The 12,427-nt window shown below is 36.1% G+C and overlaps 1 protein-coding gene across 1 annotated transcript; it reads right to left on the minus strand.

The window, feature by feature from the left end:
• Positions 1-4,004: 4,004 nt before the first annotated feature.
• rnf7 (ring finger protein 7) lies at positions 4,005-10,302 on the minus strand. Its single transcript, XM_073833017.1, has 3 exons — positions 10,122-10,302; positions 6,328-6,375; positions 4,005-4,464 (listed from the first exon to the last, which is right to left on the minus strand). Exons 1-3 carry the CDS (start codon positions 10,294-10,296, stop codon positions 4,346-4,348), a joined length of 342 nt encoding a protein of 113 aa, XP_073689118.1. The 5' UTR covers positions 10,297-10,302; the 3' UTR covers positions 4,005-4,345.
• Positions 10,303-12,427: the final 2,125 nt, after the last annotated feature.

Consider the following 12,427-nt stretch of genomic DNA (forward strand, 5'->3'; position numbering starts at 1 on the left):
CTTGGAGTCAGCTTTGCAGAATTTGTTAATGATATTCTGCCTGGCTTTGTCTTTAGCTCCTGCCTCTGCCAAAATCCAGTCGTTTAACTCATCTAGAAATTCTGCAGCGGCTAGATATTCTGGACTGGAGACTAAAAGGAACTGCCGGAAGTATTTTTTCCCAATGGGCTGTTGCTCACAGATGTCCTCAAAATCCTTGGGAATAGTTGCACGCACCTCTGCACAGTTCTCAATTTGGGGAAGAATTAGGCTACGCCTTCGTTTCCTCATCTCCCGGTCGTCTAGACTCTGTGCTTTCAGGTAGGCTGTGTTGGCCACCAGGTTGTCCAGTCCACCCAGGTCGCACATGGCATTGGCGAGGTTTGGGTTAACTACGTGTAAAGATGAATAAGGACTGAGATACACTGACGAGTCAAAATGAATGAGGCTTCAGAGCCTCAAGTCTGAGCCTTCCTTGTGCCACTCAGTCAGAGTTAAAAACCTCAATAGGGATTTTCCCTGAAGTAAGTGTCTTTGTATACTAATTCGTGGATACTGCTCATGGAAAGGAACCTAACTTAAGAGGCTTTGGACTATGTTTAGCCACAATGCTAAGGGATAGACAATGCAATTGACCTGCTCTGTCTTCGAGGAAATAAAACAGAACTAGGTTTACGAAGAAAATGCGAGAGGTACTAGCTCATGAAACAGATGCTCTCTGCTACTCAGTGTTTTAGCATGTAGGGTTCTTGGTGGTTTTTACTAACCCAAGTAAAAAGGGACATTCTGGTCCCTAGATATCCACCTTATTCTTCAACGTCAAAGCCTATTAGCCACTATAGTAAACTAACAAGAATAACAATGCACAGTAAAAGGTTAAACCATTTGCACTACAAATCAGTGTTCATAATTAAGATAATACGTTAAAATAACCCTTACCAAAAAGAAGTATACTTAAGTAAAGGTCAAGTATATTTTTAAGTATACTTTATGTAGTAAGTATACAAATATCAGTGTACTAATAGTGCAATGTACTAAATTAGCCCACTTTCTAGTATCTAAAAGTATACTTTAAGTACACTAGCTAGTTTACATCTGTTTTCAGTTTGTATTGCAAGTATACTAAAAGTGAACTGATAGGTATACTGATAGTTTACTAATAAAATACTTTTTTATGCATTTTTAGTACACTTTGAAGAATAGTCTCAGTAAACTATTAGTTTAGTAGTTTTATACTGCAAGTATACTCCTAAGTTGTGAACTTTATATCATACTTTAAGTATACTACTATGTCCCTATTTAGGTATTAATTTGTATATATTTTGTTGAATATCTGGTATCTGCTTGTAAACAAAACATTTTATTCTAGCTTCATGCATTCTTTTTTATAAACACTTTTTATAAACAATGAGATCTGGTTTCAGAGATATTGAAACTTCAATATGGCTCCAGGAGTAAATTGTTAAAATGTAAAATTTTCAGTGGCCAAAAACCAAATGTGGGTCAGTTTGAAAAAATATGATACTTTTGTCTTCTAAAGAGGAATGTCTGAAGAACAAATAATGTTGAAGCTAGAGATGTATCTTGTTTCTTTCTGTCAAGACAATTGCATTCATACCAGTCTGAGTGCCATAAATATTTTTTTTCTAAAGTTCATGTGCCTATATCTCAAGAAGTATTAACGATATTCCAATATGATTTTAGATTCTAGTTTTTAATAAACATTTCTTTTGGAATATTAATTTTCAAGGCCATACATCATTCGGTCGCAGAGATATGCGTCCAGATTAAATTCCGAACCCCAATTTTAAGACAGAGTGGTCATGCTTGGCTTGGCTATACACTAATTACATTTTAATACTTGATGATCATGTTATAAGCTAAGAGATTGTGGTTGTTTTCAGTTCTTCGAGAGTCTGAAGACTTTAAGAGCTTACAAGAGCAGGTTTAAAGCTCATTATACGAGAACAGAATGAGAGTAAAGTGAGAATAAGCTGTCATTAGCTGTAAACATTACAGCGAAATCTGTCCTCTTGGCTGCTTTGTGTTTCAGAGCATTAACAGGTTGTCTGGCAGACAACTGACATTATATTCCCATAATAATACAGTATTAGAATGTATTAAGATGCATGGCAAGATCTGAGACAATGCAGGTGAATAGGGTAAAACAATTAACTAATAGTTATCACCTTACTTACCCAATTGATTGATTACATTGAAAATTGCAAACATTTTTAGTATTATTGCATTGTATAGTAATATGCAAATTAGGCATTATTTAATGAAATATGCACTAATTTGCATACATTTATAGTACAACAATCTAAACACTGGATGATGTCAGTTTCAAAATTCTTGTTTAATTTTTTTGACATATTAGAGTTAAATGTTTTTACGGAGGGGATTTTGGTTTCCTCATTTTGTCACTCCATAATTCAGAAAAAACTTAGAACAGACAGAAAACAATGTCTTTTTATTTTTATTTTTGGGGGAGTAAAATGTATAAAGTCAAGCAAATTATATATGCACAAATCCCTCTGTAAAAACCTTCAGGATATAGACAGGAATACAAATGTAAAGTTTGGTGTGTGTAAGTGCTGCTGAAGTGGAGATTTATGGCTCAGTGTAGGAGCTCATTTTGAGAAAACGGCCTTTAAAATTATGTATTGCAATTAAAATCTATTGACAAATAGATAAAGTGCTATAAAAGAAACACTTAACAGTGTCTTTTGGGTGTTTTCTTTCCACTAGTCTGAAAAGCACTTAATAAAAAACCAAAACGCCCAAAATCTCAAACTTGACAGATGCATGAAAAAAAAAAAAACTGTGTTTTTGCCTGCAGTGTCTCCCCTTAATATAAAATAGTCAGAAAATTGTGTAACGAAAATTCAAATGCTTGGAAATAGTTTTGTAGAGTGATACATTTTATTTTTCTACATCAGTGAGCCAAAAAGCTATAACTCCTTCAATGTGTCCCAGGAGGCAGCCCATGAAACTGGCAATATGTATAAATAATATGTGACCCTGGACCACAAAACCAGTCATAAGGTTAAATTTGACAAAACTGAGATGTATATATAATATGAAAGCTCAGTAAATAAGCTTTCTATTGATGTATGGTTTGTTAGGATAGGACAATATTTGGCCGAGATACATCTATTTGAAAATCTGAAATCTGAGGGTGCAATAAAATCAAAATCCTGAGAAAATCACCTTTAAAGTTGTCCAAATTAGGTTCTTAACAATGCATATTACTAATCAAAAATTACATTTTGATACATTTACAGTAGGAATTTTACAAAAAATCTTAATGGAACATGATCTTTACTTAATTTCCTAATGATTTTTGGCATAATAGAAAAATCAATAATTTTGACCCATGCAATGTATTTTTGGCTATTGCTACAAATATACCCCAGCGACTTAAGACTGGTTTTGTGGTCCAGGGTCACATATGATAAACTCCAGAATCCCTCATTGTTCAGCAATAAAAATGATATTCTCTTCTATTTAACAGATAAACACCAAAGATTGCATTATAGGTATAGACCAAATATAGGTTATTGTATTAAAATTATATTAGACAAGCCTTGATTATATTAAATTAAATTACACTCTTTAGCAAAGCCCTTAACGCCAGAACGCACCAGGGGAATTATCAATACAAACAGTTTAAATAAATGCTGGCTGAAAAGCCTGCATCAAATTACAACTAATGGGTCTAATGTCTTCCGGACTAATCACAAGCACTCGAATCCTGAGCTGATTTGTGTCACCGGAATTAGAAGAGAATGGAGCAATACACAGCAAACTGGCAGGACACTTAGGAATTATATTTATATGTAAATTTTTTTCCAAATATTTCTTCCGATAGATTTTGTGCTTTTGAAGTACTAGCATAGAATAAAACTTTCCCACAAGCCAGCCTGAAGTTTAATGACAGAATCTTGATTTTCAAGAGAACTAACCCTTTGAATCCGTCCATTAAAAGCTAAATATTAACAAAAACACACACCTATAAGCCATTGAATATTTTTTTTTTATTTCTAACACATTTAAAACACACATTCATATCACAACTTCAGTTATATCATCACACGATGCCACAAACACGCAAGTGAACCTCTCGTATCCCAGAGCTCTTCTGGCTGGTTCTTAATGCTGTATGAGGTGACAGAAGGGTAAAGCTAACAAGTGTCACCTGGACTTCTGCCTATATCCATGGTTTCACTTTGACGGTCACACACATGCATACAGGTTTTCCTACACATTCAGCGACTGGAGATGCTCTGATAATCAGTCCGGTCTCCCGAAACGGAGTAGTGCCAAAGTGGACGGAGGAAATGCGGGTCCAAAGCTTGAATCCTCACTTGCCGATCCTCTGTACCACCCAGTCCTGTTGGCATAGCGGGCATCTATTGTTCTGCTTCACCCACAGGGACATGCAGCAGTTGTGGAAGGAGTGGTTGCACTCTCCCCATACCACTAAGAGAAAGACAGAATAAGAGACAGTAATGTTTCTGACCCAGTAACAACATGAGGGTGAAAATATGATGACAGAATATTCATTTTTGGCTGACCTGTCCCTTTAAGTGCGACACTATCCAGCTGTCTAACCAGTGTGACGCAAATTAATACTACGGATCGTCTGCTCGGTCAAGATACTTAACCCCAGGTTGCTTTAGTTGGATTGCCCCTAATAGGTGTACTACAAGTCGCTTTGGATAAAAGCCACTGATAAACGACTCAAGTATATAATTTACAGTGCCTTGCAAAAATATTCATCCCTTCATTTTTTTCACATTTTGTTTTGTTGCGGCGTTATGTTAAACTGCTTTAAATTACTTATTTTCCACATCAGTCTACATCTCATACACCATAATGACAAAGCACAAAACAGGTTTGTAACAACAATTCATATTGCTTCTAGATGTTACTACACTTCGAGTGTAGTTAAACTGTGGCAAATTCATTTGAATGAGTCTGATTTAGAAAGGCGCACACCTCTCAGAAAAGGTCTAACAGCTGAAAATGCATATCAGAGCAAAAACCAAGTCCTGAGGTCAAGATAACTGCCTGTAGAGCTCAGTGACAGACTTGCGTTAAGGCAATGATCTAGGGAAGAGTTCAGAAACAAATCTGCTGCATTGAAGGTTCACAGAAGCACTATCCATAATGGAAGACGACTGGAACAACTAGGACTCTAGAAAATGTCCAAGCTGACAGAGCTTGAGAGGTGAAAAGGTGAGGCAAAGAATGGCAGATAATTGCCAAATGCAGATGTGCAAAGATGGTCACATCAGACCCAAAAAGACTTGAGGCTGTAAAGCTGCTTCAACTATGTTCTGAGTTAAGGGTATGAATACTTATGCAATGTACTTATTTCAGTGTTTTATTTTTAATAAATTTGTAAAATTTGCAAATCTGGTTTTTGCTTTGTCATTATTATGGTGTATGGAGTGTAAATTGATGTGTGGAAAAACTAATTTAAAACAGTTTAACATAATGCTGCAACAAAACAAAATGTGAAAAAAATGAAGGTGTATGAATACTTTTGCAAGGCACTGTATTACATTGTAAATTAAAAGTGAAGCTTAAACTGTAACTGTGCAAGCATATGCTTCGAGGGAAGGGAAGTAGTACTGAGGTCTTCTTGCGAGTTTCCGCCAAAGTAAGTCAACATTTATAAATGTTAGTATTGTAATTTTACGGTTGTTCTGTAAAATAAAATAAAGCATGACAAAAATAATGATAACAGTCACTACAACAGCTCTATTAAAACATTTATTGTAGCATTCTCCTTTTCTCAGCAAGGCAGCATTTATTTGTACATAAAAAAAACCCGTCTGATTCAAGATAGGGATCTTAAAAATGGCCAAAGAATATTATTTTATAATGTAACTTATTAATTTTAAGTTTAATTGTGGTTTGTTGGTAGGCTATAATGTCTACTAGAATGTTAAAAATGTTCAGTGTTAAGTAAATATTTTTTAATTGTTGTCTTGTAATTGATTTTTTCTTTTTTGAAAAGCAAGACAAAACTGTAAAAAGCACATTTTGGCTTTTTAATTTATGCAATGGTGGAAAAAAAAAAATCACCGGCCCAGTGTTTAATTTTATTCGGCTTTGGCCAAGAATTTATTTCAGTGCATCCCTATCACTTACTTTTCAAATGTTTTAAAATTGATCATCCGAGGCTAATACAATCCAGCGGGTTGTACTAAAAAAGACTGTGGGCCGCCAGTTGCCCATCCCTGTTCTAGGGGATTAATGTAATTAAGTAATTAGGGGATAAATGTAATTGATTAATTAGGAAGACAATTAGTATGCCAGCAGTGATCGACTTACCAACGCAGTCCTCTTGTTTGTTTTCAGCCTGGCATCTCAAGCATGCATCTGAAATACATAATCAATATTAATTCAAACATACCCAGTTTCTTTTAGGCTCATTTAGGTCATGTGAAGTTACAGTCTGACTCTGTGTAAAATTATTAGAATGCAAGTGAACTACATTTACTTGAGAGCCGTCTCTCAAGCCTAGTCAACTGCCTACCATTTTAGTATATATTGTTTATATTACCGCAAACACGACTGAATGCACATAGGTGGATTTAAACACTGAATTTGCACCACTTTTGGACAGAATCCCGAGTCATCTAGTTTCAAGTTTCTCACTGCTATTAACCCTGGGTAGTCATAAGATGAAGTTTCGGACTCTAAACTCCTAAAAACTTAGTTAACGTTCCCATCTGCTTATTTAGTGTCAGTGTCATTGATTGGAGGAACACAGCATGCGACCTGTTCACATAAAGGTTTACATTGCGCACCCTCATTATAGCTTAAACTATGGTTTACACAACAGGTGGTGTTTCTGGGACATTAACCAGTGCGGTGTGAAACGATATGGTGTTAGATGTTTAGCAACCAACAGCCAATCGCATGCCACAAATTAAGGGGTTTTGGACAGTTATGGAGAAAAACACTATGTTCCAGTGATGGGGTGGATAAATGCTGATAATGTGAATTTGAATAAAGAAGAGACAAATTAATTTTTACATTTATAGTCCATTCTAGAAAACTTGATCATATAGTTAAGGGCTTTCTAAGGTCATTCTAAACCCATGTAAACAGAATCCTGGGGCAGAGCTGGGTTTTATAACCCCAGGTAAAAAGTGGTGCTTATCCGCTTCTAAATCACATGTAAAATGTGACCCTGGACCACAAAACCAGTCTTAAGTCGCTGGGGTATATTTGTAGCAATAGCCAAAAATACATAGCATGGGTCAAAATTTTTGATTTTTCTTTTATGCCAAAAATCATTGAGAAATTAAGTAAAGATCATGTTCCATGAAGATTTTTTTGTAAAATTCCTACTGTAAACATATCAAAATGTAATTTTTGATTTGTAATATGCATTGTTAAGAACCTAATTTGGACAACTTTAAAGGTGATTTTCTCAGTCTTTTTTATTTTTTTGCATCCTCAGATTTCTGATTTCAAATAGACGTATCTCAGCCAAATATTGTCCTATCCTAACAAACCATACATCAATAGAAAGCTTATTTATTGAGCTTTCATATGATGTATAAATCTCAGTTTTGTCAAATTAAACCTTATGACTGGTTTTGTGGTCCAGGGTCACAAATGTTTCCATACCCTGCCGTTAAATGTGGTATTCAGAACAATGGGTTAACCAGTCTGAAAAGCCTTTTAGAGATATATAATATGACGATGTACAAATCTGGAGCCTTTATGTAAATATGGCCCGCTGGATTTATCCAATCAATGACACTGACGCTGCAAAAATTTAAAAAAAGAACATTAACCTCGGGTTAGCAATCTTCAGCTTATGAGCATTCAGGGTCAATTGTTAATCAGGGGTAAAGTACCACAAGTGTGAAATGTAAAACATAATAACCCAGTATGACCCAGGGTTAACAAGCCCTTATAAAATGTTCCTTTACCAGGTTTAAAAAGTGCGGATTATAATGACAGTGTGAAAACAAAAGTATAGATACATTTACACATTTGATTCTTCACTTTTGGGCATCAATTGTGTCTGAACGTGTGACTTGGCTTTTTTTTTTTTTTTTTCACAAACAGTGAAGCAGTTGAGAATATTAAGCTGCTTATTTTTTTTAACATCACTGGTTCACTAGAACATTTAAAAACTCTTAAAGGATTAGTTCACTTCCAGAACAAAAATTTACAGACAATGTACTCACCCTCTTGTCATCCAAGATGTTCATGTCTTTCTTTCTTCCGTCGTAAAGAAACTGTTTTTAAGGAACAAATTTTAGGATTTTTCTCCATATAATAAAACTACTCTGCTGAAAAAAGCAGCTAAAATCAGCCTAGGCTGGTTGGCTGGTTTTAGCTGGTCAGCAGGCTGGTTTTAGAGGGGTTTTGGCCACTTTAGCTGGTCAGGCTGGGAGACCAGCTAAAACCAGCTACTTCCAGCTTAAACCAGCTAAGACCAGCCAACAAGCCTAGTCTGGTTTAGCTGTTTTTTCAGCAGGGTATATGGTGCCCCAAGTTTGAACTTCCAAAATGCAAGTTAAATGCGGCTTCAAATGATCCCAAATGCGATTATAAATGATCACAGCAGAGGAACAAGGGTCTTATCTAGCGAAGGGATCAATTATTTTCATATTTAAAAAATAAATAAATAAAACAATTTAGATAATTTTTAACCTCAAATGCTCGTCTTGCTCTCCCTGAACTTAGGGTATTCTGGGTTAAGACAGATAGAGTATGTCGAAAAACTCCCATTATAGTTTCACCCTCAACTTCAAAAATCATCTCAAAATCATCCTACATTGCTACAGAAGTACAGACCCAGTGTTTGCAAAGTGAACATGCAAACGATCAATCACCCTTAACAAAAAAAAAAAAAAAAGGTAAAAAAGTGATGTAGGACGATTTATGTGAAAAGGAGAAAATAGCTACCTTTCCGTTACCCTTTAAATTGCGCAAATTAAAATTGCGAATTGAAAACACGCCGAATGGAAACATGTCAATTGCGCAAATACTCCCATATTTTGCAAAAAAAAAGTTTTTACATGGTGTTTTTTTTCAGACAGTTTAAAAAGGAATATTTTGCACAACAATGGAATTTTTTTTTTTTCGCATTTAGAGATCACATTTGATTAAATATAGCCCAAATTCCACAAAAAATCTGTTGCCATGACTTATCACGAGACAAAAAAATTAGTCGCATAACATCGGTTAATCGGTTAAAAAATCGGTTAAAATATCGCCAAAGTTTTGCGCAAATCTGTAATGGAAATGTGCCTAATGAGGCAGGAGTTTTTCAACATACCCTAACTGTCTTGAACCGAGAAAAAAAAAAAAAAACAGTTCTGGCAAGAGCGAGACAAGATGAGTGTTTGACATTAAAAAGTACTATATAAATTGTATGTTTTTTAAATAAGACTCTTCTTCGTCGACTGGGGTAATTTACAACCACATTTGGGATCATTTAAAGCCACATTTAAACTGCATTTTGGCAGTTCAAACTCGGGGCACCATTGAAGTCCACTATATCAAGAAATATCCTGAAATGTCTTCCTCCAAAAAAAACAAAACAAAACAAACAATTTATTTACGACTGAAGAAAGAAATACATGTATATCTTAGATGAGAAAGGGGTGAGTACTTCATCTGTAATTTTTTGTTCTATAAGTGAACTTCTCCTTTAAGTGCGATCAAATGTTTGATTCAGAATTTGAGCATCATTCACGTTTCTTGTAGATTTTCGATCGTTCCATTCAGTAATTTAAATACGCGAGTATAAAATTCGATTCAGCGCCATGGTTCATTTGTATTCGATTTATTATTTTGGCTATGGAAGGTTTGATTCTCGCGTTTGATTTAGAATTTAGCTGCGTTTGATCTTCCCAATCACAGCATTTTTGAGCATTCATGTAACTTATGGTTTCTACAAATGCTTTCAATGTAGGCAGCAGTATGTCATTTACTTTTAACTGTGTCACTCTGCTAGAAACGACTCAGTAGTGGGTCAGTCGGATACAGGCAGTATTATCTGCCTACTCATGGTCTGTTGAGGTAAACCAGCTAACAATCACAGAAAGGTACACAAATGCTATTTCAGCTAGCCGGCTAGCTAGAGAAACACTTACCCATTACTTGAACCCGACAAATAGCGCAGGTGTCACACTCCACATCCCAGCTCCACATGGCTACCGCATTCCACTTCTTGAGGGAAAACATTTTGTCTCCCCCTGATTTGGATCCAGAAGAACTGCTATGAGTGTGCACTAAACCCGGCTCATCACCGTCGTCCATCTCCGCCATAGCGAAGAGGCGCAGAAACAAAATGGCTGAGATAGGCTTCCTGGTCTGCAGACACGCAGATCGGTCTCTCACTGGAGTTGACCGTCAACAGGCCCCTGCCTGGATGTCTCAAATACACGCAGTGAAGTGCATTTTCACCATTTTCCTTTGTCTAAACCACTTCCTCTAAAACAAAATACACTCTTTCTTTCTTGAAGAAAAAAAAAAGTTTTTACGTAGTAGGATAAACAAATTATGTTAGTGATTATTTATTTATTTTGTATATATGTATCACTTTTCTGCTTCGATCATAAACATATATATTATACATTTTTTTCACCTAAATAAAATGTTGAATGTGGAATGCTACATTTAAGCAATAGGCCTATCACATGAGCAAGAGTGCAGCTGTTGTGAATTAATTTTGACCTGGCTGTGATTCCTCAAGTTAGTGCCAACTGCTGAATTACTGCTAGAAGTGCTATATTGGTTACTATTCCCAATTTTTCACTGGCTATGAAGCAGTTTTGTCATCACATCAGTTTTTTTTATAATTTTTTTTTCAGGAAAACAATGTTAACATAATGAGCCATGCATCCAAACAAAAATATAGAATTTGGAAAGGTTCCGTCTGCAAATATTTTTGAAATTTGTCTAAATTTGTGATTTTTTTGTTATTATTATTATTATTTTTAAATAAAATGCTGTGTAACAATATCTTGCAAAGTAAATGTATTCAGAGTGCTGAATGCACAGTTTGCTGGTTATACTGCAAAGTTAACATGAAATGTTACCATGATTTTGGCTACATTTTGATCTGGTAAGCAATTTTGAAAAATAATACCCCTTCTTAAGACACAGTTATGTTAACCTATATTAATATGTATTGTCTTGACGTTTATAGCCTTATATATATATATATATATATATATATACACACGGTCAAGCCCGAAATTATTCATACCCCTGGCAAATTCTGACTTAAAGTTACTTTTTTGACCGGAAACACAGGCTTTTGACACAGGCTTCTCCCAAAAGATAATAAGACGATGTACAAGAGGCATTACTGTGGGAAAAAATAATTCTTAGCTTTTATTTACATTTGAACAAAAAGTGGCATGTCCAAAATTATTCATACCCTTTGCAAACTGTCTCAGTCTATGGGAAAATCCAAAGTTCTATACCATTCCAAATAGTCCAAGCTGTTCTAAAGCATCCTAATTACCTTGATTCATTGGGAACAGCTGTTTTAATCAACTGGTGAAAAACAGAAACTCTCTGCTGTTGGTTTGTGGACAGCCATGGGCTATAAGACCGTATCTAAATGTTTTGAAGTTCCAGTGGCTACAGTGCAAAGTATTATTAAAAAATACAAGACGTTCTGCACTGTGAAAAATCTCAGAGGACGTGGTCGGAAGCCAAGAGTGACACCTGTGCTGGCCAGGAGGATAGTGAGAGAGGTAAAAAAGAATCCAAGGATCACCACCAAGGCCATCCTGATGAATCTGGGCTCTGCTGGTGGCAACATCTCAAGGCAGACAGTCCAACAGACACTGCACACCACTGGGTTCCACGGACGCAGACCAAGGAGGACACCACTTCTCCAGATAAGGCACACAAAAGCCCGCTTGGCCTTTGCAAATGCTCATCTGGAGAAAGAAGAAGACTTCTGGTCTTCTGTTTTGTGGTCAGATGAAACAAAAATTTTATTGTTTGGCCACAATGATGTAGCCTTCATTATGCGTAAAAAAGCCTTCAACCTCAAGAACACCATCCCCACTGTCAAACATGGTGGTGGGAACCTAATGTTTTGGGGGTGTTTTTCAGCCGGTGGACCAGGGAACCTAATCACAGTAAACGGCACCATGAAAAAGGAGCAATACATCAAAATTCTCAACAACAACATCAGGCAGTCTGCAGAGAAACTTGGCCTTGGGCACCAGTGGACATTTCAGCAAGACAACGACCCAAAACACACAGCAAAAGTGTAGAAGAAATGATTAGCAGACAAAAACATTAAGGTTTTGCAGTGGCCCAGCCAGAGTCCTGACTTAAATCCAATTGAGAATCTGTGGAGGGAGATAAAGATCAGGGTGATGGCAAGGAGACCCTCCAACCTGAAAGAGTTGGAGCTCATCGCTAAAGATGAATG

The sequence above is a fragment of the Garra rufa genome, unplaced genomic scaffold (genome assembly GCF_049309525.1).
Source record: "Garra rufa unplaced genomic scaffold, GarRuf1.0 hap1_unplaced_578, whole genome shotgun sequence".
Taxonomy (NCBI): Eukaryota; Metazoa; Chordata; class Actinopteri; order Cypriniformes; family Cyprinidae; genus Garra; species Garra rufa.